At 41.5% G+C, this 23,496-nt stretch overlaps 1 protein-coding gene across 2 annotated transcripts in view; it reads right to left on the bottom strand.

Annotated features, from left to right (window-relative positions):
- The window catches only part of cpamd8 (C3 and PZP like alpha-2-macroglobulin domain containing 8), a 66,331-nt gene that overhangs the window by 34,098 nt on the left and 8,737 nt on the right, over positions 1–23,496 (bottom strand). For both annotated transcript variants that reach the window (XM_061824895.1, XM_061824894.1), the window contains exons 5-27: positions 22,727–22,779; positions 21,641–21,658; positions 20,561–20,615; positions 18,387–18,500; positions 18,201–18,285; positions 17,988–18,096; positions 17,386–17,613; positions 17,119–17,289; positions 15,986–16,114; positions 15,682–15,880; positions 15,224–15,390; positions 13,798–13,947; positions 13,284–13,445; positions 12,958–13,100; positions 11,776–11,838; positions 9,918–10,149; positions 8,578–8,731; positions 5,508–5,638; positions 5,364–5,415; positions 2,893–3,191; positions 2,260–2,328; positions 1,572–1,728; positions 1,324–1,500 (exon numbers count right to left, since the gene is read on the bottom strand). In XM_061824895.1, coding sequence (XP_061680879.1) covers positions 1,324–1,500; positions 1,572–1,728; positions 2,260–2,328; positions 2,893–3,191; positions 5,364–5,415; positions 5,508–5,638; positions 8,578–8,731; positions 9,918–10,149; positions 11,776–11,838; positions 12,958–13,100; positions 13,284–13,445; positions 13,798–13,947; positions 15,224–15,390; positions 15,682–15,880; positions 15,986–16,114; positions 17,119–17,289; positions 17,386–17,613; positions 17,988–18,096; positions 18,201–18,285; positions 18,387–18,500; positions 20,561–20,615; positions 21,641–21,658; positions 22,727–22,779 — 3,117 coding nt within the window. The remainder of the gene's footprint in view (positions 1–1,323; positions 1,501–1,571; positions 1,729–2,259; positions 2,329–2,892; positions 3,192–5,363; positions 5,416–5,507; positions 5,639–8,577; positions 8,732–9,917; positions 10,150–11,775; positions 11,839–12,957; positions 13,101–13,283; positions 13,446–13,797; positions 13,948–15,223; positions 15,391–15,681; positions 15,881–15,985; positions 16,115–17,118; positions 17,290–17,385; positions 17,614–17,987; positions 18,097–18,200; positions 18,286–18,386; positions 18,501–20,560; positions 20,616–21,640; positions 21,659–22,726; positions 22,780–23,496) is intronic.

The following is a 23,496-nucleotide window of genomic DNA, read 5'->3' as shown; positions in this document are numbered from 1 at the left end:
TTTTCCTATGGGAAAAATAGTTTCAAAATCCGATCAAGATGGCGGTCACATTATCCTTAAAGGTTCCACTGTAGTTCACAAATGATGTGCAGCTTCAGAGGCTAAGCTTTGGTGAGCAGAGTTTCTTGGAAGTTGCGCGTTTACTGCAAGTCTCCTTCAAAAAAAAAAAATCCTCTTCAAACAAAGCCGGTACAATCTACTCAATAGATGGGGGGCCTGCCCCAGGTGGAGCATGTTATGAGACTTCGGAGATGCAAAGTAAGAAGGAGATCTTTCACATCGAGCGGAATGAGAGGGAAAAATAGTGAGGGGTGATTCCCAACCTTTATTGAAGCAAGGTACACATCTTAACGTTTGAAAAATCTCATAGCACACCAACAAACAAAAATGTCACAAAATGTGGATACACAAGTCAACTATACACTTTCTGCCATCAAATAGAAGAGAATTTATTGGTTCTGTCTGTCGTTATGTCCTGCTGCTATCGATGGATAAACAAAAGTATATTATTTGTTGTAACTAAATAATATTTTGACCAATTAAGTGAAATTTGATCATTTCCCACGGCACACCAGAAGAGCTCTCATGGCACACTGATTGGGAATCACTGATCTAGAGTATTCACTGCCAACCAGGTCAAAGTTCCCCACAGCTCCACGAACAAAATCCATTATCCAAGGTAAACGTCACACCCGTAGACAAGTCTCCACCAATTCCTTCCGCTCCTTTTGCACAGCAGGTCAACAAGGGATTTGAGTTGTTGAGAGGCACGTAGTGAGAAGCAACGCTCCCATTTCCCGAGTTTTAACAGCTGCTGTACCTCACTTGTGGAAGGTCAATGGGGAAGGGACCCAGTGGCCGTGAACGGGCAGGGCGGCATCCGAAGAACAGACGAGCTCGGCTTTGAAATTGCTTTAAAATGTTCTCCAATCAAAATGTTCGTTTTCATTTTAATTGCTGATGCTGTGGCATATGCAATTACAAATAATAGTTAGGCTGAGCCAGTCGAACCACACTTGGGCCCACTTGAACCAGGTGTGTGGTATGTTTGGGTGGTCAGTGTTCTTTGGTGTATGCGTACTCAATGTTACATGTCATGTCATTATGTAATCACTCCTCTGACAAGTTGAGAACAATAACAGCCACCTTGCGCAATAGAAACTACCTAAACGACTAGAAATTACTTGCAAAATTAGGTAAGCACAGACCTGCTAGCAACATGAGATGGGGGGGGGGTTTCAAATCCAGCATATGTCCAATAGCTAAAAGGATGTGACGAAAAAAATTTTGGACCTAATAAGCAGTTTAGCAGATGGGCTGTACCTTGCAAGAGGTAATTTGTGGCCTCATTCTCCACCTCGAGGCTGACCTGCTGGGTCTTCTGCAGGTACTTCAGCACGAAAACGTTGGGCGCAAAATGGATCATGTTTTGCTCCCCGCACCCGAACGGCAGCCGCAGCAGTTTGTCCAGGTTGTTCAACGTGGGCCCCATCACATCCCCTAAAAAGCAATGAGGGCACCAGTCATTCTCAAAGATTTCGATACAAGTCTGTCTCTTCATAAACGTGTACCGATCATAAATGCGGAAGCTCGCTCAGATCCAGGCACCATGTTGTGCGGGACCCCCAGAGTGAAGGCCTCGTTGTGGTTCTCATCAGAGTCTTCCTTCCTCCAGATTTTAAACTCCCCAATCGAGCCCCAGCCCGTGGAGAAGCCTATGTGTCGAACCTGGATGGGCGGGAGGGGTTGCAAAAGCATTAGTGGATTTTTTTTTAAATAATAAAGGAAAAAAAAAGACAGAAAAAAAGAAAATGACAACTCCATTGTTTCTATATTGTGGCTTTTCAAAGCGATTGATCGTTTTTTTGTTTTTGTTTTTTTTAAACAGTAGACAGTAGTAGGCAATTCTGAATTTAGAGTTGTGCGCTTTCAGTGTAGTACCCCGTTGTGCCGCAACATGCCGGGCAGCACCAAGGTCCACTTGAAGTGATACAGCAAGAGGAGGCTGAGTAGGTCCCCAACGACGCTTCAGTACTAGTTGTTGATCCCACAGAGCATAAAAAATACGTATATGCCTATGAGTATTGTTGTATGCTCTGTTTGCATGTGGTGTCAGGTTTTTTTTTTAATATTACAGCACGTGGGAAGCGTAAAACTAGTGCGGCTACTGTATTACATATTTATATGGTCTCTACATGTGTTATAATTTTCACCTACTGCGGCTGGCTCTTGATTTCTGAATCTTTTGAAAAGACAAACCTGTAAAGGGGATGTGCCGGACCACTGAAGAATTATTGATGCATTGGACGGATGTAAACCATGGCCCACCTGAGGAAAAAATAGACGAAAACGATGACTTATGTACAACAACAAAGACATCCAAAACGAATTGGAGTACATGATGCGTTGAACAGGCTGCCAGTCTTGTGTGGCGAATAGCAGGGGGAGCAGCGTATAATAAGCAGTGATCAGCATTCCTCAAGACTATAAATATAAAAAAAAAAAAACAGCACAATGATGCCCTTTAGGCTCGAGACTCACAAGACGTGTGATAGTGATGCCACACATAGTTTTGAGGACATAAGAATGGGATTATTAGGCAACAAGTAGCTTTAAAGGGTTGCTTTGACTACAGGAACGCGTAATTCATGTCACACAAATCTTTGGATTGATTGTTTTGACAACACAAAGGTGTGATTTTCAAGGCACACAAAGCTTTGAGTATGACAGTTTGGAGAACACTAACAACTGATTATACTACAAATAGCGATCCTGTAAAGTCACACGTAACTTTGAAAGGGAATGTTTTGACTAAGTAGTGGTGCGATTGTTTTGCTGTACATATCTTGGAAACTTTCAATCTCATGCTGATAAGCAGAAGACGCTGTCTACCTGCACCAGACCTCCCTTCCAGAGGATCCAGAAGCTGCGGAACTCATCCCAGGAGAGGATGCCCGGCGTGGGGACACTGACGAGGGCCTCGCCCATCTTGCCCAAGGAGATCCAGGAGCGAGTGTTCTGCCTGCCCCCCAGCACAATCTCAATCATCTCGGCACTGTCATGCGGCATGGGTGAGAGGGCGAAATGGGCGTCGTTGTGCGTCTTTACGGCCATCTGGAACTGGCTCATTTTGGCTGGCTTTTTCACGTATTGATACTCGTACTTGTTGGGAGTTGAAATGTGGATTCTCTCTGGTGGTAAAAAATAATATACTCTGGCACTCAGATGTAAAAAGTCCAACGTACCTAAATTTCTTTGGAACACCCTAATACGGATGAACCTTCACCTAAACATGGGATTTTTCAAACAGAATTTTGTATCATTTAACATACTACTTTTAGTACATCCTATTTTGTCTTCAGACATTGTAAAGGAGCATGTAGCTCATTAGCCAAGGTTACAGTGAAGAAAATAAGCATTTGAACACCCTGCTATATTTTAAGTTCTCCCACTTGGAAATCATGGAGGGGTCTGAAATTTTCATCGTAGGTACATATCCACTACGTGAGAGATAACCTAAAAAGAAAAATCCAGAAATCACAATGTATGATTTTTTTTTACGATTTATTTGTGTGATACAGCCCCGTAGCTCAGTGGTTAGAGCACTGGTTTGGTAAACCAAGGGTTGTGGGTTCGTATCCTACTGGGGCCTCCACTCCCTGAGAAGGGTTGCGTCAGGAAGGGTGTAAAAATTGTGCCAAACATATGTGCGTTCATCTGAGATGTCACGGTGTGGCGACCCCGAAAAGGACAAGCCAAAAGAAACTTTATTTGTGTGATACAGCTGCAAATAAGTATTTGAACACCTGAGAAAACCAATGTTAATATTTGGTACAGTAGCCTTTCTTTGCAATTACAGAGGTCAAACATTTTCTGTAGTTGTTCACCAGGTTTGCACACACTGCAGGAGGTATTTTGGCCCATTCCTCCATAAAGATCTTCTCTAGATCAGACAGGTTTCTGGGCTGTCGCTGAGAAACACGGAGTTTCAGCTTCCTCCAAAGATTTTCGATTGGGTTTAGGTCTCGAGACTGGCTAGGGCACGGCAGAACCTTGATATGCTTCTTAAGGAGCCACTCCTTGGTTTTCCTGGCTGTGTGCTTTGGGTCATTGAAATGTTGAAAGACCCAACCACGACCCATCTTCAATGCTCTGACTGAGGAAAAGAGGTTGTACCCCAAAATCTCACAATACATGGCCACGGTTATCCTCTCCTTAATTCAGGGCAGTCGGCCTGTCCCATGTACAGAAAAACACTCCCAAAGCATGATGCTACCACCCCCATGTTTCACAGAGGGATGGTGTTCTTGGGATGGAGCTCATCATTTGTCTTCCTCCAAACCAGGTTAGTGGAATTATGACCAAAAAGTTCCATTTTGGTCTCATTTGACCACAAAACTTTCTCCCATCACTCCTCTGTATCATCCAAATGGTCATTGGCAAACTTAGACGGGCCTTGACATGTGCTGCTTTAAGTAGGGGAACCTTCCGTGCCATGCATGATTTCAAACCATGACATCCAACAATCACCTTGGAAACGGCGGTCCCAGCTCTTTTCAGGTCATTGACCAGGTCCTGATGTGTAGTCCTGGGCTGATTCCTCACCTTTCTAAGGATCATTGTGACCCCACGAAGTGATAGCCTGCATGGGGCTCCATTCTGATTGAGATTGAGGTCATGTTGAGCTTCTTCCATTTTCTAATGATTGCTTCAGCAGTGGACCCTTTTTTCACCAAGATGCTTGGCAATTTCTCTGTAGCCCTTTCCAGGCGTGTAGAGTTGTACAATTTTGTCTCTGGTGTCTTTGGACAGCTCTTTGGTCTTGGCCATGTTACAAGTTTGTGACTTACTGATTGTATGGGGTGGACAGGTGTCTTTATGCAGCTAACGACCTCACACATCTGATTGAGGATAATACATGGAAAGAAGGTGGACTTTTCAGGCGGACTAACAGGTCTTTGAGGGCCAGAATTCTAGCTGATAGACAGGTGTTCAAATACTTATTTCCCGCTGCATCACACAGATAAATTGTTAAAAAAAAAAAAAAAAAATCATACATTGTCATTTCTGGATTTTTTCTTTTTAGATTATCTCTCTCACAGTGGACATGCACCTACGCTGAAAATTTCAGACCCCTCCATGATTTCTCAGAGGGAGAATTTGCAATATAGCAGGGTGTTCAAATACTTATTTTCTTCACTGTATTTTAAATGTTTTTTTTTCCAAGTAACTAATAAAAATGCATTTGTGATCACGAAGCAGCTCCCGTTTAGTAAAAGTGGAAGAGTGATCCTGTTGCTGAATGCATTTGTGCACTGTTCCACACAACATCATACAATAGAGTGGAATGTGTCTGCATTTACCATTGGGACAGAAGAAGACACTGTAGGTATATTCTCTAGGCAGGCCTTCTGGCTGCAAGGAGAAAAATGAAATTAGAAAACACAAAACTCAAATAATGTATTCAGAACAATGTATGACATATTGATAGATGGTCAGTCACTCACCTCCACAACGACAGTCCTACGCACAAAGTCGAGGCCAGAGGGCGACCTTCTTTCCTCCACGTCATTTCCTGTTTTGCCCGACTGTGGCGAATCTGAGCAGCAATTTGTTTCACTATAGGCGATGGCCCGGGCTGAGGAGGCAAACAGAGAAAACTGAATGGCAACCTGTTTTTGGCTGATCCTCTCGAGTCGCTGTTACATTTCATTTCTGGTTCACCCATGAATGCTCATACCATCATAGAATGATGATCAGTAGAATCAAAGTTCTAGAGTCTAATCTAATATGTACATCTTGATGGATCCCAACATAATCAGTCAGAATGTTTCCTGTATCAATCAACAGGAATTAATGTATTAAATGCAGATAAATATTTTTCCATGTATTACTTTTAATTCTTTATCATTTTCATTTTTTATGTTTAATATTAGAGATAGTCAGACCTTGAAGCTGACACAGCTACTTATTATTAACTGTGTGTGCCTCAGTCTTGAGGCCAAATGCGAGGTTGTGATTGTTACGGCACACATAGCCGCGAGAGTGATTGATTGTTGTCTCCACAAACATTTTATGATAATACCACCCAAAGCTTTGACTTTGAGTGATTTGTTGAACTGCACAAGTGTGTGTTTTTTTATGCCAAACACTTTTTTTTTTAGGGTGCTTGGTTTTACTACAAGATTGTGTGATTGTTACATCACGCATATCTTTGAGAATAGCTGTTTTTTACTTGAGGAGGTTGTGATTTATGTGACAAACAGTTTTGGGAGGGATTGTTTTGATTGAAGTATGCAAAGGTCTGATGAATAGGCCACATATAGCTTTAAGGTACCTCATATAACTTTAATATGCCACACACAGCTTTTATTGTTTTTTTTTTTTTTAACTATATGAACATCTGATTATTTGGCCACACAGCTTTGACATGCCTTATATCGAGTAACATTAATATGTCCCAAATGGCACTGAAAGTGATTGTTTTGACTACACATGCTTGCGATTGTTCTAACACGTAGCTTTGAGAGTTGTTTTTGACTGGAATTGTGTGCAATGGCGATGCCACGCATAGCTTTGAGAGTAAGTGTTTTGACTACAAAAGCATGTGCTTGTTATGCCACACGCAGCTTTGAGGGTGTTTTTTGTTTTGCAGATGCGAAATTTGATCATTAGGCCACACAAAACTGTAATATTCCACATGTAAATTGGATATTTCACACAGCCCCATGACATGCCATCCATTAAGAGTCCTTTTTTTTTCCCTTCATTTGAGATGGTGTAAATTCTCCCATGTGAATTAAAGCTGGATGTCAAGAAATTATTCCAGCATGCAGAAATTCCACATGCCAACGCACACGTCAAATGAACGAACAAACAAAAATAAAACATAGCATTGGTGGAGCTCATTAATTTGAGCATGGCGTTCTGCCGACGTAGACATTGACGCTTAATACTTTGCCACTCATAAGTCATTACTACTAATTGCCCGGGGATAAAAAAATAAATAAATAAATAAAGACAAGCCAACGTAAAATTAGCAGACACAGCCATTAGTCTAAACAATGTTGGTGGATATCGTGTACAACACCTTGCGCATTACACAAGACAAACATGCCTGTGCAAGGACTCTCGCGTTAGAAATGTGGCCCCGTGCCAGTGGCGTCTTTGTGTGTGTGAAGTGAGAGGGAAACACAAGGGGGCTAGGGGAGTCGAGTGGGGCCATGGGGGGCCCATTGACCGCCGTGACCTGCAAACTCATCAACATGCCACTGAGTGTCACAGCACAGCTGTGGCAGCTCCCCCGCTGCCGGCCTGCTTTGTTCTCACATGCGCTCGGGAGGGGAATGTTTGTACCTCGAGGTGGGTGAGCAGATCGCGCACAGCCGACAAGGGCACGGCTATTCTTGAGGCCTCGTGCTGAGGTGGGCAATGTTTGGGTGACACACCAATTAACAACTCCTCTAGTGAGTACTAAGAACTAAAAGTTCTGGAACTTGGAAATCCAGATTCAGTTACTCACAGACCACCAGAGAAGAAACACTGCTCGAATATAGTTGAGCGCTGTTTTGAATGCTGCTACAAGGGGAATGCTTGAAAGTGGAATACTGACCGCTTAAGGATAAAGAATTCAGAGATATTTACAAATTGTGCATTCCGCACTTCTTCATTTAAAATAAATAAATGCATAAATTTTATAGCGAGGGCTTTGAATGATTGACAGGGTAATCCACTAAGACGTCATGGTTTGAAATCATGCATGGCACGGAAGGTTCCCCTGCTTAAACCAGCACATGCAAGGCCGGTCTTAAGTTTGCCACTGACCATTGTGAGGAGTCATGGGAGAAAGTTTTGTGGTCAGATGAGACCAAAATTTAATTTTTTGGTCATAATTCCACTAACCGAAGATCATTGATGAGTTCCATCCCAAGAACACCATCCCTACTGTGAAGCATGGGGGTGGTAGCATCATGCTTTGGGAGTGTTTTTCTGGACATGGGACAGGACGACCGCGGCCATCTATTGTGAGATTTTGGGGAACAACCTCTTTTCCTCAGTCAGAGCATTGAAGATCGGTCTTGGCTGGGTCTTTCAACATGACAATGACCCGAAGCACACAACCAAGAAAGCCAAGGAGTGGCTCCGTAAGAGGCATATCAAGGTTCTGACGTGGCCAAGCCAGACTCCAGACCTAAACGCAATAGAAAATCTTTGGACGGAGCTGAAATTCTGTGTTTCTCAGCAACTTGCAATATAGCAGGGTGTTCAAATACTTATTTTCTTCACTGTAAAGTCGCAGGAATTGGCTAACATTGTCTTGTTCATGTCCCATGTTTACTACAGTACATGTATGGTGCCATTGAATGGCATGGCTCACAGGGCGTCAATAAAGCCTGGTAGTAGTTTTATGTGTGGCCCACAATGAAAGCACATTTTGATACAGCTGCACTCCTGTAGGGACATGCTGGATGCGGCAGAACAGGACTAAACCCATTATAGTCATAGAAACGGTTTACCCTCGGTCAGAAAAAGGCTTGAACTGTGCAAAATTGGTTCCAAGTTGAGCTCTGTGGATACCTGTGATGTTTGCTGGACCCAATTCACTGAAAGCCAACACGATGGTGGTTGGTGTAGCCTCCCCTGGAGCCACGCACTTCTTCCTGGTAAGGTGGTGCTTTCCAGGATGACCAATAAACTTGATGCCCTTCGGAACTGACACTTTAATGTGAACCTGTAAAAAAAGAAAAAAAAAAATTGGGAAGTGAACAATCTTTCTCGCTGTCCCACCCTCATGCGGAGCATTCTCGCCAGGGAGAATATATAAATATTTCAAGATCTCTTTGAATTTTTCAAGTGAGCTGACTCATGTTTCTCATGCTCCCTGGAGGATTAAATGCCGCTCATTGTCAAACTCTGATAGAGGAATGCCCTTTATCCACACTCCAGGAGTCATAAATAAAGGAGCAGAAAATATAGAAATCGCATGTTGCCGGGATGGATATCAAAGAAAGCTGATACGCCCATTTGCATCTCTTCATCTAACACGAAATCAGGCACATCTGCAAAGATCATGATGTCATCGCTTCAGAGTGCAGGATGGACCCATTTAAGGCTAACATCGAGCTTATAGAGGCTCCTCTAAGGGCGTATTCACACGAGGTCATTTGAACCGGGCAAGACTTCAGAGCCGTTCCCGCTGGCCTGCAACCAAACTGTGGCCCGTCCTGGTGTGCCATTCTTCCATATTTCACTTATTAAACCGATTCAAACCATTCTAACTCCAAACTGTCCAGCTCATTCGGGACAAATAGAGGACTATTTATCATGTTCCAAAAATTCCGACATCTTCACAAAAAAATTCCCAAGTTAAGAGATATTTTACAAATGAACCTCCTCCCTCCACATTTCTCAACCGATTCAAACCATTCCATCTTCAAACTGAGAACTTCACACGCAAAAGCAGACAAGCACAATTTAGACAAAAACAGAGCCACACCTACTAGTAGACTGCCTATCACATCATCAATCGATTTCCTAACCCTGCAAAACCAAACAACTCTCATGTAAAACTCATTGAAAATACAGATTTTACTGCAGCTAGTGTCATCTCCTTTAAAGCCGATACATATTTACATCATCATGCCACGTATACCTTCAATCATGTCTGTGCCTGTGATTTCTCCTCAACTCTCTGCTAATATAGCTTTTATTGTGCTTGAAAGTGACTATAAAATATTCTAACTTTCAACTGAGTCGGGATGATCTTGAGGAACAGCAGCTGCGCCAAAGATAACTGCCATCAGTGCGACTTGTCATTTTAAATTCAGGTTCACAGTTTGTTCCAGCGACTGTAATCCCCTGTTACAAATTTTTAAGACATCAAAAACTTCTTTAGGCTTTTGTCCGCATCATCATACCTCAGCACACGTCGGCAGATAGTTGTAGACAGTCAAGGGAACTTTGGTTTGCTCCCCTCGGATCAAGCTGTAAGGCAAGGTGAAGTCCACAAAGAAAGGCTTGAAGGTACGAAGCTCCGCTCTCGTGGCCAAACCCAGCCCCTTGTCTTTGGACAGGCCGACGGCCTCCGTGACCCACGTGGTGATGGAGTCTGGCACATCCAGTCGCAGTTCCGCTTCGCCTGTTTCAGAGCTGTTGGCGCCACAAGACAAGCTCAGTGAAACACTTGTGTCAATATAGACTCCGCCACACGGTTTCAATCAAACCACTGAAAATTTTGGATTACTATTAGATTAAAATTCTACCTTACTTCTGTCACATGCTTTGAATTCATTTTTACGTCCTAAATTTAAGTTTTGTCATAGTGACTGCTTGTTGTGATACTAGGGTGCCTCCGACTACCCGTGATAAATTCCTTGTGTCTTGTAATACACTTGGGCAATTCAAGCTGATTCTGATTTGTTTCTTTAAGAGGTGTGGCTTGATGACGATGTGTGTAAAATCGGCAAGTCTGACTGTCTGGACGAGACAAGTAGCTAGTACCGACAAAGGATGATAGCAGAGTGTCGGCCTGGTGTGTCCCAGTTTTTAGACGGGGCTTTGGCCTGAGCACAAAAACAATGATTACAATAATGGTGGGGCTGAATGATTTATTGTTTTATGATCAAAATCGTAAATTCAGACAATGTCGCCAAACCTCCATTTTTATTTTATTATTTTTTTTTTTTTGAAAAGTGCTCCTAACTGACTCAAGCGCACTCATTTGAACCTACTAGTGGGCAGTAATCAGCTCCAAGCTGGTTAAATAAAGCAAGGTACTTCCACTTATGCTCCCTCCTTTCCCAGTTGCACACAAATTAGGAGTAATGCTAGGTGTTAAGATAATTTGTGTCGAGTCTGCAGTGGCTATGAGCTGCACTTGCTAGCTGGTGCGGCTAAACACCAGCTTTCCTTGGTGCAGATCTGCTCCCCTTGCCCAGACTGTCAATGCTAAGGGTTAGCATGTAAAAGGAGTTTCCCCATTGTTAGTTAGGGTTAAGCTAAGTGGACCTAACTAGGGAAAACCTATTTGGGTCTTTCAAAAACACAAAATGAGATTCTCTTTTTTATGTTTAATTTCACAGTAAATTTCAATTGGGTGTGGTAATAAACAGCTTGAAGGCTCTTTGTTTCAAGGATTATCTACCATACACCTTCTTGTTGCGAAGTGAGTCGAACTGAGTACACTGCCACCGTAGAGCACTCATATTAAGGGTTGTGCTTGCAAGTCAAAGAAGAGATGACAGCTCATATCTTGAAAAATAAAATGTGCGAGGGGACACGGTAAGGTTAAAAAAAAAAAAACCACAATATGAGCACTACAAACTGTACGTTCCACCCAAAGATAATCTAGCATGGGAACCCTGTATTGGCAAGCTTTAATTACGAGAGTCTTGGCTGATGGTAAGTTAAAAACATGTTTACTGCTTTGCTTGATCAAAGTCTACTTTTATAGAACTTCAGGGGAAATCAGAGCTATTTGGAAATTATGCAGGGTTTCCAAAGGAATTAGGTACATGGAAATCTATGGGCAGTTGATTTACATTGGCTGAAAATGAATAGGATATTGAGAGAGTTGTTGAGAGAGCGACAGCCCGCTCCAAGATGGGCCACTTTAAAAAAAGAGCCGCATTCACACACGAGCGGGAACAGCTTCTGGAAGCGGACTCCCGCCCTCCTCCCACCACTAGATTTCTATCATCTCTTGCACTTTCCTCCCTTCGTCTCTCCCATCATCCTTTCTTCCATCCCATCCAATAATGCTTGGGATTTACATACCTGACGTTGAGGCAGTGCCACACCCACGTCTCCGGGAAGAATGTTCGCCTCCGCTTCTCTGTTCTGCGAGCCAAACAAGCCGACATCAGTAAAAGGCCTCAGCTGCTCACAATAAAACAACACCATAAAAGGACCAATGATTTACATGGGATTTGCACGCTGACATTCTACTAAGTCTCGTCATGAGTTTAATGTTCATCACCCCAACGGGTAGCATTAAGGAATGTCGGCAAGGAATACGGACGAGCAATCACATCTAATTCCTTTGTTTTTCTCCGCTCGTCCGTTTCCGAGCGCTGATTGAACACTGAGATGTTTGCTCGTAAAGTCAGGAAGTGATTGTTTTGCTTCACAACTAATGGAAGTTCACGCATTCCAAAAATTTAGCTCAGTCAAACAAAACATTGATAGTGTACATTTTTTTAACATGCGGTACTCGACACCTGGTTTATTTATAGTCATTATGGGTTTTTTTTTTTTGTTGTTGTTTTTTTTACAGTGCAAGTTGACAGGTATTACGAATAACAGGTGAGAGGCGTAATCACATTAAAGTGGTTTTAGATCATTATTTATTTGATATGTTTACTGCTTAGAGAGTCACTCTCTAACATGGTCTTGGAATAAAAGTGTCAACTTAATTTGAAAAATACACCTTGGTTTTGTCCTTCAAGTGTCCACAAAAGGTTCCTCTGGCAGCTACTTCTGTTTGACCAAGTTTTGTATCCCCTTTGCCCATATTTGCCCAAGTCCGCCCCTTTCTTCTGATTGGTTGTCTCCGTGTAGAAGGACACGTGTTTGTTGTGTTGACAGCTCTGGTTTGGGTGCGGAAAGGAAAGGAGGAGCTCTTTGCTCGTGAAGTAGATAAGCTTGAGAAATTCGGATGAGCTGATTTCAGGCCATCCATCAGAAAAATCTCTGGAATTTAGGTATGCGTGTACAATTTTAACTCATGTCACCTGTTTACCAAGGAACAAAAGACACAATTTTACATTGCAAATACTAGAAAAAGGTTGCTTTGGCAAAATATGCCACCTTTAAACTATTAAAACTTGTGTTTGCAATTTTTAAGAAATTAAACACGTTTTGTCGTTTGTTAAAGACAAAATGATAAGATAGACGTTGCTTGAGTTTAAAACTTGATCACAGTGTCCAAGACTGAAATACCTTCCTGTTGCCACTTACTTGACAATCAAACGAGAATGCATGGCGCCGACCAGGGTGGCAGTGTGCGGCTGAAAAGCGGGGATGGCCTCGTCGGTGTACATCCCCCCACTCTGCCGGTGGTTCAAACTCACCATGTCTGTCATCACAACAAGCCCCGTTTCCTGTGTTCAACATACACAGAGATGGAGAGCAATACAAACTGGATACACACCGATATATCAAGAGCAAGAATGGTGCAATCAATAACTTGTTTACCGACCTTTATAAAGCCAAGGCACAAAATCAGCATTAAGAAAAACTCTCAGTGAAGTGAAAATGGGTCATTAACAAAGTGTTATTCTCACTGTGAAGGCGAAGCGCGCATCCTTGGTGATGTCCCAGTACCACGGAAAAACCGAAGAGCGTCTGCGTCTCTTTGAGGACAGCCCGGGCCACCAAAAGTGTCCGTCCTCTTTCTGAACGCCAAAAGCATCGGACACGTCAAAATCTGACAGCTCTTTGAACACCTGAGGAACAAAGAAGGTAAAAACGGTGACTTTTGATGGAGCCCTTGTACACGTGCATTAAAAAATGCTCTTGGATCGTATTTCAATATGTCGGAAAATTTCATTTGGACAATTGAACTCAAATGCTGCGGCTCATACAGTTTATACATTCCTCCCCATTTCATGATTTTAAATGATGAATCTTTAAATGATTATGGCTTCTACAAAATGAAAAACACAAAATCGGGAAATTAAATGTACTTTTTTTAAATACTTCTAAGAAGTATTTGTATGTGCATCTTCTGACTTATTGGGATTCACGTGCAGATCCAAAAAGTGTCCCGTAAGACATAGTCGAGTCCCAAGTACTAACCTTGTCTGGAGTGAGCTGGAAATCTGGCTTCAACAAGTAAAGGCTTTTGTCCACAGTGGCCACACAGACACAAGAGCCCTTCTCAGCACGGACGTGCAAGCTCACAGGGTCACCTGGCATGGACTCATTGGTGGACAGGGAAAGAGACACCTGGAATGCACATAACGTAGAAAAAGTACTGTACAGTGGCGAGTTGGGATACGGTGGAATATTATGGTATTGTGGGTGGATTTCAGAAAGCGCAAAAACTACAAAAAGGTTTTCAGCAAATGATGTTGGTGGTAAGTTCCATATGGGAAAAAATGCAAAAAAGTGAGCATTTCTGAATAATTAACTGCTGATATGCAGATTGCAATGGTCGTAATTAGTCCCATGGAAAATAAAAACCTCTGAATGGTGGAGTGTAAATTTTCCCCACATCAGTAGTACTTTTCCTCAGCATTCACAATAGTCACAATTCAGCCTCAGTTAATGAGCTCCGTTGGGCTCCTTTCACCACAGTGACTTTGAAGTTGATTTGCTATTCAGTACATGACTTGTCAAGACTTACCCGTTTAAAGTCGAAAATCTGTATTCTCACATTTGAGTGCCATTTGTTTTATTTTTGAAGTCTATTTTTTTTTTGTGTCGTGCGGCCGAACCTGGCAACAAACCAGTATGCTATTACGTCGAGTGCTGAGGTCACCTCATACAGCGTCATATCATATGTTTGAGATTACTAAATTTGGGTTAAAGGATTACATTTTTCATAATATCGTGTCAAAGAGAATGACAACATGCAAGATGATCAACTCGAAATAACAAACGCAATACCTAACTTAATCATTTGTGATTATAAAACCCAGAAAGACAACACACGGGTTTTTACTTGTTACTTTTGTGTTGTATCTTTTGGATGGTTATGATGTTGATCAAAAAATTTCAAAATGTAAAATCGACAAAAAAAAATAACAACAGAACGACAGGTAAGCAATTTTACAGTTTAGCTCACCAATAACTGCTCTGAGGCCATTAAAAATCTGTCCTGTACTGCATGCAAAGTGGCTAATGTGGAAATAAATATTGTGACTGAGACTGTCTATGAGTTGACCTATGACTTTGTTCACCCAAATAATGACTTGACTCAACCTGCTTGAACTTCAAAATAAAATAAAAAAATTCACATGCTTGACGTTTGAGTCGATAACTTGGGACTTGTTTGGAACTTGAAGGTTAAGACTTAAGACCTCTGGTGTTTATCTCAGCAATTTGTGTATTTCGATGATGTCCTGCTCGCAATGCAATCTATTTCATGTCTTTTGATTTCATCTCATGGTGTCATAATGGATTTTCAAAACGGGCCATATGGTAGAATTTAACATATTGTTGTGTAATTGTGTATAGTCATCAGAATATGGAACTAATGAGTTATGGAAGTAGCGCGAACCGTGTTTTCGAAGGCAGGTTGGATGGGGATTTGGAGGCTGTCCGTAACGCCCTCGCCGTTTTCCCGCACGTAGTACACGAGCAGACGGCTGAGCGGCGCCATGGTGTGAGCCACAGTGAAGCGAAGGTATGACACACAGCTGTCCATTTCCATTTGCGAGGAAGAGTCTGCAACACAAAAAAAGCAAAGACCACACAAAATAAATTCAGAGATTGCCTATTTCCACAACGACAGTGTGCTATTAGCGATCTAGTTATGCCTACAACGTGAAAATGCATCTTCCGTGCATGCCACATTTTACAGAACAACTCAGTGTCGTGACTTCAGTTCCCCAAGGAAAGTGGTGATGCTGTGGCTATCCTTTCCCATATGCAAGGGTTTTTACCCTTATAGAATCTGTGGTAACACAGGCATGTGAGTGACGAACCATGAGATAGCATAACAACACTGAAATTTACCTGAGGCAGACGCAGGCGAGTGGGTGGTGTGAATATTTTTCTCAAAGGTGACCGTAGCCCGTTTCCTTCGGTGCAAGGCAGTGAGGTTGGCGGGCTGCTGGCCCGAGAGGATGATGTTCCCCCTGGACGCGACCTCGTAGTGTAAGGTGAAGTTGCAGGGACACGTGGATTTGAGCCCCACTTCTGCCTCTTGGCCGACCTGAGATGCACATGTATGCACTACACTCAAGAAGTTGTTCAGCAACATGAGAGGAAAATATATTAGAAACACCTCTGTATTGTATTTGAAGGAAGCAGAACAAACCTTGAGCGGAATACTGGGGCTCTGGATCTGGATGTGACACCTGCTGGGAGAGTACCAACTGCTGATGGACAAGTAGCTGGGCAGATACTGATCTCCGACTGCCTTGCCTTCAATGGACGTCACCTTTGTCTACCAAACAGCAAATCAAAATATGATCAAATCACGGATTGTTGCGCACTTTAGCGCCATTGCCTTTCCCTCTGTTGTACTATTAAATTTCTTTAACGGGATGAAAAAAAAAAAAAGTAGCGACCTGTATCTATCGTATGCATCAACTCATGTATTTTCAGGGTTTAAAGTTAGATGCGCTGTCACGCCGTACAACACTTTACTGCTACTTTCCTGTTAATGTGGATTTTTTTTCGAGTCATGTTCATTCATAACTGGAAAGATGAGCGATGTTATACTCATGTTGCACGTAAGGGTTGAAGCAACTACTGAACCACTGCACAGTGTCGGCTAGAGCTTTTTTTTTTTTTTTTTTTTAAATACCTGTCCGCTTCAACTGCATGATCATGCAGAATGGTGAATTTTTATGCCATTGACGATGATAGTTTGAAGTCAATGAATCGCCATTCCTGTGTTTTGCCATTAACATTATGGATACCCTATTGAAAATCAACACGTCTGCGTAGACGGTCCTCAAGTGTGTAGACATATTTTATTAGAAATGAGAGCGGTAGCACAGTCACTTTCAAACTGTGCAACTAAGCACTGTGAGAAAAATGACGAGCCAGCTTTTGTTTGGAAGCAAAACCACACACAGTGAGTTGACAAGTGGAATAAAACACCGACATAATTTATTAATCAGCTTGAACTCGATTATCATCACCTTACCGTCAACTTCAAAAATGTTTTACTCGTTCAACTCCTGATTACACATGCATGTTCTCTTGCATGACTGAGTGCAACTTTCATTAACTGTGAATTCCATCAAGTTGTTCTATTTATAATTATTGGTCAAGATGAGGATTAACATGGAAGTGTACGAGGCCTGATTAGAGTTTAGTACAGTTCCACAAGCCAAACCTAGCGGACTTTAGTGTCGAGCGAGAACCAAGTACAATATAGTTCAGATGGTCTGGTGTCAGTACGCCTTAAGACATCTGTCTCAAAAAACAAAGGCCACTGACCTCGAGCCAGACATACTGTGCTGCGGTTGGGATGGAGGGGATCTCAAAGGTTGCCTGACCGTCCTTGGAGATCAATTCACTCGTGTAGACATTGTCTTTGGGGCTCAACTCGGCCTTCACACGCACCTTCACACCATCAGCAGGGCTCCCATCCGGATAAGTCACCTCAATCTAAAAACAGAGGTGATGAGAAAAAAGGCCAGTGTTACAAATCCAAATAGTAATGGCCACCTTCATCACATATAACTTGGTCATCGTCCGTCTTACCTTCCCTTTGTATGGCAAACCTGGCTTGAAGTGTTTGCGTGTGTCCTTGGAGTACCTAATGTCAATAAGTTGCTTATGGACTGGCGTGGAATCGTCGAAGGTAGTTTGCCTGCTTCCGTCCATGCTGGTTAGCGAAGCCCAGATGCTCACGGTGCCCCTGAAGTGGTCGGCCACATCCGCGGGCATCATGTCTTTGACGCACAGGCTGAAATTTGCAGAGCCTTTTATCTGGGAAGAGCAAAGCAAGCACACTAGTAACGTTGATCTTCAACAAAATCCCAGTGGAATGGTTGGGAACATCCATAATAACAGTTTAATATAACATATGAGTGATAATAGTTATTTCAGCAGTTGAGGAATATAATTTAAATTGCCAAAACAGTGGACTGAATTTGGCACTCCTTGTCAATTGAGTGTATGTGGCCCATGAAACCTTGCCAACATTTTTCTTTGACTTTAGTTAATAATCAGTTGCTGCGGCAATTATGTCATATCATAGTATGATGTTAGGGTAATCTCAAGGTTTTGATGATTAACAATTTGTGATTTCAACGTTTTATCAGTCAAATTTCATAACTGCCAGGGGAGACAATAAAACTGACCTCCATGTTCTTGATCACAGGGTGGCCCATCTCGTGACGGTAGTAGCCCACTCCATTGACTGTCATGTTCACGCTCAACTTCCCTGACACTGCTTTTCCGAATGTGTACCTGTCGAATACACTTTGAGGTGTTATTTACGAAATGCTTTCTTCATTTTGGAGCTGACTTTGTTCATATTTTAGAAATTCTTTTGGTGTGTTTTTTTGACTTACCGAGCCCGGACAGTAGCCTGCTCGCATGAGTTCAGGTCACGGATGTAGCGAGGTGGCTCGATTGTTAACTCAAACTTGGGTATGACTGCAAAAGAAGCAGAGCACTATTTAGACTTTTTTCTTTTTTTTTTTTAGCAGAACAGTCAGAGTATGATAAAACGATTATAAATTTTTAATGATTCCCACCGTATTTCTGCACTTCAAATGATTTGTTGTATGTGTGGCCCTGCACATCCACAAAGATAAACCACTCTCCAAACACAGGCTGGTCGGACAAGGGGAAACTCATGTTCACAATCCCTGCATCAGAAAGAATTCTGGCTTAAAACGGAGATAAGAGCATGCAAGATGCACAGAAATGTACTTTTTCACCATATTTTGACAGTAAAATATTTTTATTCTATTAGCCAGTGGAAATTATGAATATAAATTGCTGCCCTGCCAATCCCCATCGCAGGTCCACAAAGGTTGGGTGGCACGCTTTTAGGGGGGAAAAAAACAAACAAACAAAAACATTGGACCGCCAGGAGCAGAGTTATTATTACATGTACAGTGAACCTGTTTATGGTTGGGGATACCATTCTGAAACAATTTTTCAAATAGTTGTACACATCCCACGCGCTTTAAGCACATTTGTTAAAACAGCATAAAAATCCTAGAAAATAAAGTACAGTACTGTATTTTTGAAATGTCTGTTTTGGATAGGTGCCTCCAAGAGGTGCAGCATGACAGGTTCGCGTGTGGGGTCGGCAAGTCTGTGCGTGAGCCGTGGCCAACAGCTGCTCTTTTCCATATGTATGCTCATCATGTTCATGTGTTTTTCTGTTCTGCTGAAGTTCAATATACATCTGAAAAGTGACCTTTTTTCACATGCGAGGGGCATTACAGTAGGTATACTATAAAAACAAATGCTATAAACCACAGATTATCAAAATATAGTAGAGATTTTCACAATAGAAAAGTAGACAAGTTTCACACACAAATCTGAGCTATAGCATGGGAACACCATCTGTAGGTTCATGCAACTAGGGCATACCTTTGAATCTCTTCAGCGTGTGATCATCAGAGACAGACATTAGCGCAAGATCAGAACTTGTGGTGCTGAGTAAGTAATGAAAACAAAACAAAAATGTTTAGCAAATAAATGTTGCAGATCTATCTTGTATACGTGGTTGGGACATAAAATTTAAAACTACGGTTGTTTGTGTTTTAAAGGAAAGGCCTTGGAAAAGGCCAAAATGACTTTAAAATGGCCACTCTGAACCAAAATGGAAGACTTGCAGTACATTTTGGACATAGGTTTTTGAGATTATTTTGTGGGTCTACTCATTATAGATGTAACTACCAATGTTGTTAAATGAAGGTTAGGTCAAGCACTGTTCTTGCAGAGTTGGATGTTTTACGGTGAGTCATCAAACCTAGCTGCCATGCTCTGCACACACACTATGAGGGAAAAGGCAAATTGTTTCCAAATTGGTGTCACCGCTTTGTCGTTTATCGGTGGTTCACATTAGATTCCAATCGGATTTAAAACAAAAACTTAGGAGTAGTTTGTGTTTGAATGGCCACTAGAAATGGCCAAAATGGTCGCTTTGGGTGCTGAGGATGGAGCTGCCAGGAAAAGCGAGAGGAAAACCAAAGAAAACGTTGATGGATGTTGCGAGGGAAGACACGAGGACAGTGGGTGTTAGAGAGGAATATGCACGAGATAGTGTTACGTGGAAAAAGATGACATGCTGTGGTGACCCCAAACTTAACAAGCTGAAAGGAAAAGAAGAAGAACCAAAATGGCTGACTTTCTGGGACTTTTCAGACATGGCTTCATCAGACTTTTTTTTTTTTTTTGTGGCTGTACTCGTGCTCATCTGAGATGTTACGCTGTGGCGACCCCTAACGGGACAAGCCGAAAGACACTTACTACTTTTTACTCATGATGGACAACCATCCATCCATTCATTACCAAAGCCGCCATACGCATAACTTTTGCATAGGAGAAACTAATTAGCCTAATGGTAACAAACTGCCTAAAGAATCCTTGTCACGATGTTACAACCGTTTAAGTTATGGATATTTGAACACAAAGATGGAGCAACACATCCATCAATTTTGTGAGCTGCTTATCCTCACAAGGGTTGCGAGACTGCTTGAGCCTATCCCAGCTATCGTTTGGCAGGAGGCGGGGTACACCCGCAACTGGTTGCCTACCAATCGCACGGCACATCGAGACAGACAACAGTCACACTAACAATCATACCTAGTGGCACTTTAGAGTCCCCAAATAATGCATGTTTTTGTTTTTTGGGATGTGGATGTGCGATGTGCATTGAACAATGACAAAGAAATCTCAAGATATGGCTCACCACAGCAGATAGATTTCAGACCCTTCCACTGCACCATCCTGGATCCTCTTGGATCCTGAAAGAAAAAGAGGCGGACATCATATACAGTTGCTCCCACCATACTCTGAGTTCCACACCTGTGGGTTCAACTATTCGCAGATTTGTTTTTCCATTTTTGTTTCATTGGTGTCATTTTATGTATAATAGTGAGTTGCTCAGACAGCAAAAAGTATTTACCAAAGCGAGTCGTTTTCTCTCAACTCAGACAAACTCCCAGAACACTTGGGAAATATCGGCGCGTATCAATAAGTGTTTCTTATTCGCTTTTATGAGATCCCGTGTGATTACACGAGACTTCACCATCGGCGGAACAATAGAATCTTTATACGTGCAGTCTGCTTTGTTCAGATTCTCGGCACACACCACACAAGTGACATCCAAAACTGTTGAATGCTCTTTTTTTCCCCATCTTTCTGAGTGACGTCTGTAGCAGATAAAAACTTTTTTTAAGCGTGGAGAAATCTTTGTGTATGTACCAGGCCTAAATTTGGGAACTCCGGATTGGGCGCCCTTGAAGCAGAGGCCTGCTTCTTATCTCGGACCACGATGAGAACGCGGACAAGACAGAAACAAGTTAACGGCAAGTCAAACAACACCTAACGCTTCCATGTTCAAAAGTGAGTATTATCATCTTTGGAAAAACGCAATTGCTCGTCTTATTTCTTGTATTGGATGTTTTTCGTGCCAGTGAAGTGGCCAGCGAGTAGATGCATTTGTTGGTCAAGCGCGAGATAATGGAGAAGTAACCTGCTATTTGGCCTTCAGTGGAAATCTATCGGGAACGAGGGAGACCAGCTCGGCGCGGATGCCAGCGGTGAATTCACTGTGTCAATGGGGGAGGTGAAGACAAGGCTTCTATTTCATGCTGTGTTTATCCTGCTGCTCCGCAGAACACGCAGCTATCTACAGTAGGTGAGCTTCCCTGTTTTTCTTGCTCTGTAATCTGCCGCTGTGTTGCCCTTGACCGGATGCGTGACCCCCCCACCATGTCCCCAGTCCCCTGTTGCCAATCCCTGGGTGATCCGATCTGACTCCACTCACCAAAATATATGCATCAATCTGTAAAAGAGGGGCAAAGCAGACAAAGTTGGAAATGAGACCAAAACAATAGAGGCAAGCTTCCCCTCTTAACACCCATCTGAATATTCATTAAAACCAAGACACAGGTTTTTAATTTTTTTTACCTGTTACTTTCAAAATGACAAATATTCTTATTCTTAAAAGTAACAATATTATTAAAAAAAATATATATATTCTGCAGTTTGAACATTAACACCACTCTTAAATACAGGAAAATATACAAAAATGTACTTAAATAAAATAAAAATCATAATAAATAATAATATAAATAAATAAATCTGGTACTGAAGCAAAGATTCTTTTGCATACCATGGGATGGATGGTTCAATTACCAAGTCAAGTTTTATAAATAATTGGTTTATTGTAAATGAAAACAAAAATATTTCTAAGATAAACCAATTTACATATTCATTGAACAATAACTTGTATTAAATAACTGGTACTGTATTGATAGTAAATAAATAGAACAAATATTGATAAAGTTTACATGGATATTTAACATTTTATTTAATTTAAGGGCTGCATTTTTATTTAACTTAATTAAAATGGTATATTCACTATCACAATATAAACAATCATATAAAAACACACTCAAAAGAACTATTTAAGAAATACACTTTGCACACATTAATTTTACGAAATAATTTCTACACTTATTTAATGTTGTGCAATAACTGTTTCCTGGGTCACAGAATAATATTATCGTTCCCCCCCTCCCCCCCGCCCCCTTTCTTTTAACCTAATCCATCTGCTTTCAAGTGTGGCCTTGCCCACCTCTGCTGTAACAACATCAACAAACACATTTGCGCAGCGTATTTGGTTCAAACATTCCTGGAGAAACGACCCAAGCTGGGCTTCTGTAAATGGGTAGTCTACGTGCCTCGATACTCGGGCAGACCCAGGTTCACTGCCTATAATCCCCGACAATTAGCGGTGGGAAAGCAAACGTCAGATGCACAAGTAAACACAAGGAAAAAAAATCACTTTGGAAAAAAAAGTAGTAGTAGGAGGCAGGCGGTGATGAAATTAAGTTAAAATGAACGTTACCTTGTCATTAACTGGCCTCAAGTCAGGCGTGACCGTGTAGATGTTGATGAGTACTGAGGACACACAAAAACAACAGAGTAAATATGTACACTACATCCCAGTTTGGATCAGCAATTTGTCATATTGTTTACAATCGAGACTCAAATTACGGGACGCTGCTCTAATTCTGTAGTGCGGGAAACATTTTAGTTATTTTTTTTACTAGCAGATGGATGTCTTTTGAAGATGAGGTCAAACAAATGAATAAATGTGTTACACATTTAAACATGTAAAATGCTTCATTGTAATAACAAAAATCATCATCTTCACTTTTATATATATATGTATAATGAATTCGATAATAGTGATATAACCCATTATTTATTTTTAAATAAAATTGTTAAATGTATTGCATTTGTAAAAGACAATGCATACGTTTATATATATCCATACACATGCTTAATAAATCTTACACAGATTTTTTTACATTTTATTATCTACCATGACTTGAAAAAATATTGAAAAAGTTAAATGAATAAGAACATGAATCAATTAAATATATTGCCCAATTTAAAAAAAAAAATCTAAATTACAAAGCTACACAGCCTGGGTTGAACAGACTTTTGTAGTGAACGCTTAAGTAAGTTGAATATTGATTAATCGATGACGTCAACTATATATTTTCAGCATAGTACACCAGCCCGATATCTTTTTGTGGCTTCGTCACGTTTCAACAGAGTGGCCCAGGAACAAATGAAAAGAAATGATTAAAAATACAACGCACAATCCAC

The sequence above is a fragment of the Syngnathoides biaculeatus genome, chromosome 7, assembly GCF_019802595.1.
Source record: "Syngnathoides biaculeatus isolate LvHL_M chromosome 7, ASM1980259v1, whole genome shotgun sequence".
Taxonomy (NCBI): domain Eukaryota; kingdom Metazoa; phylum Chordata; class Actinopteri; order Syngnathiformes; family Syngnathidae; genus Syngnathoides; species Syngnathoides biaculeatus.
This window is presented reverse-complemented; position numbering and strand designations above follow the sequence as displayed.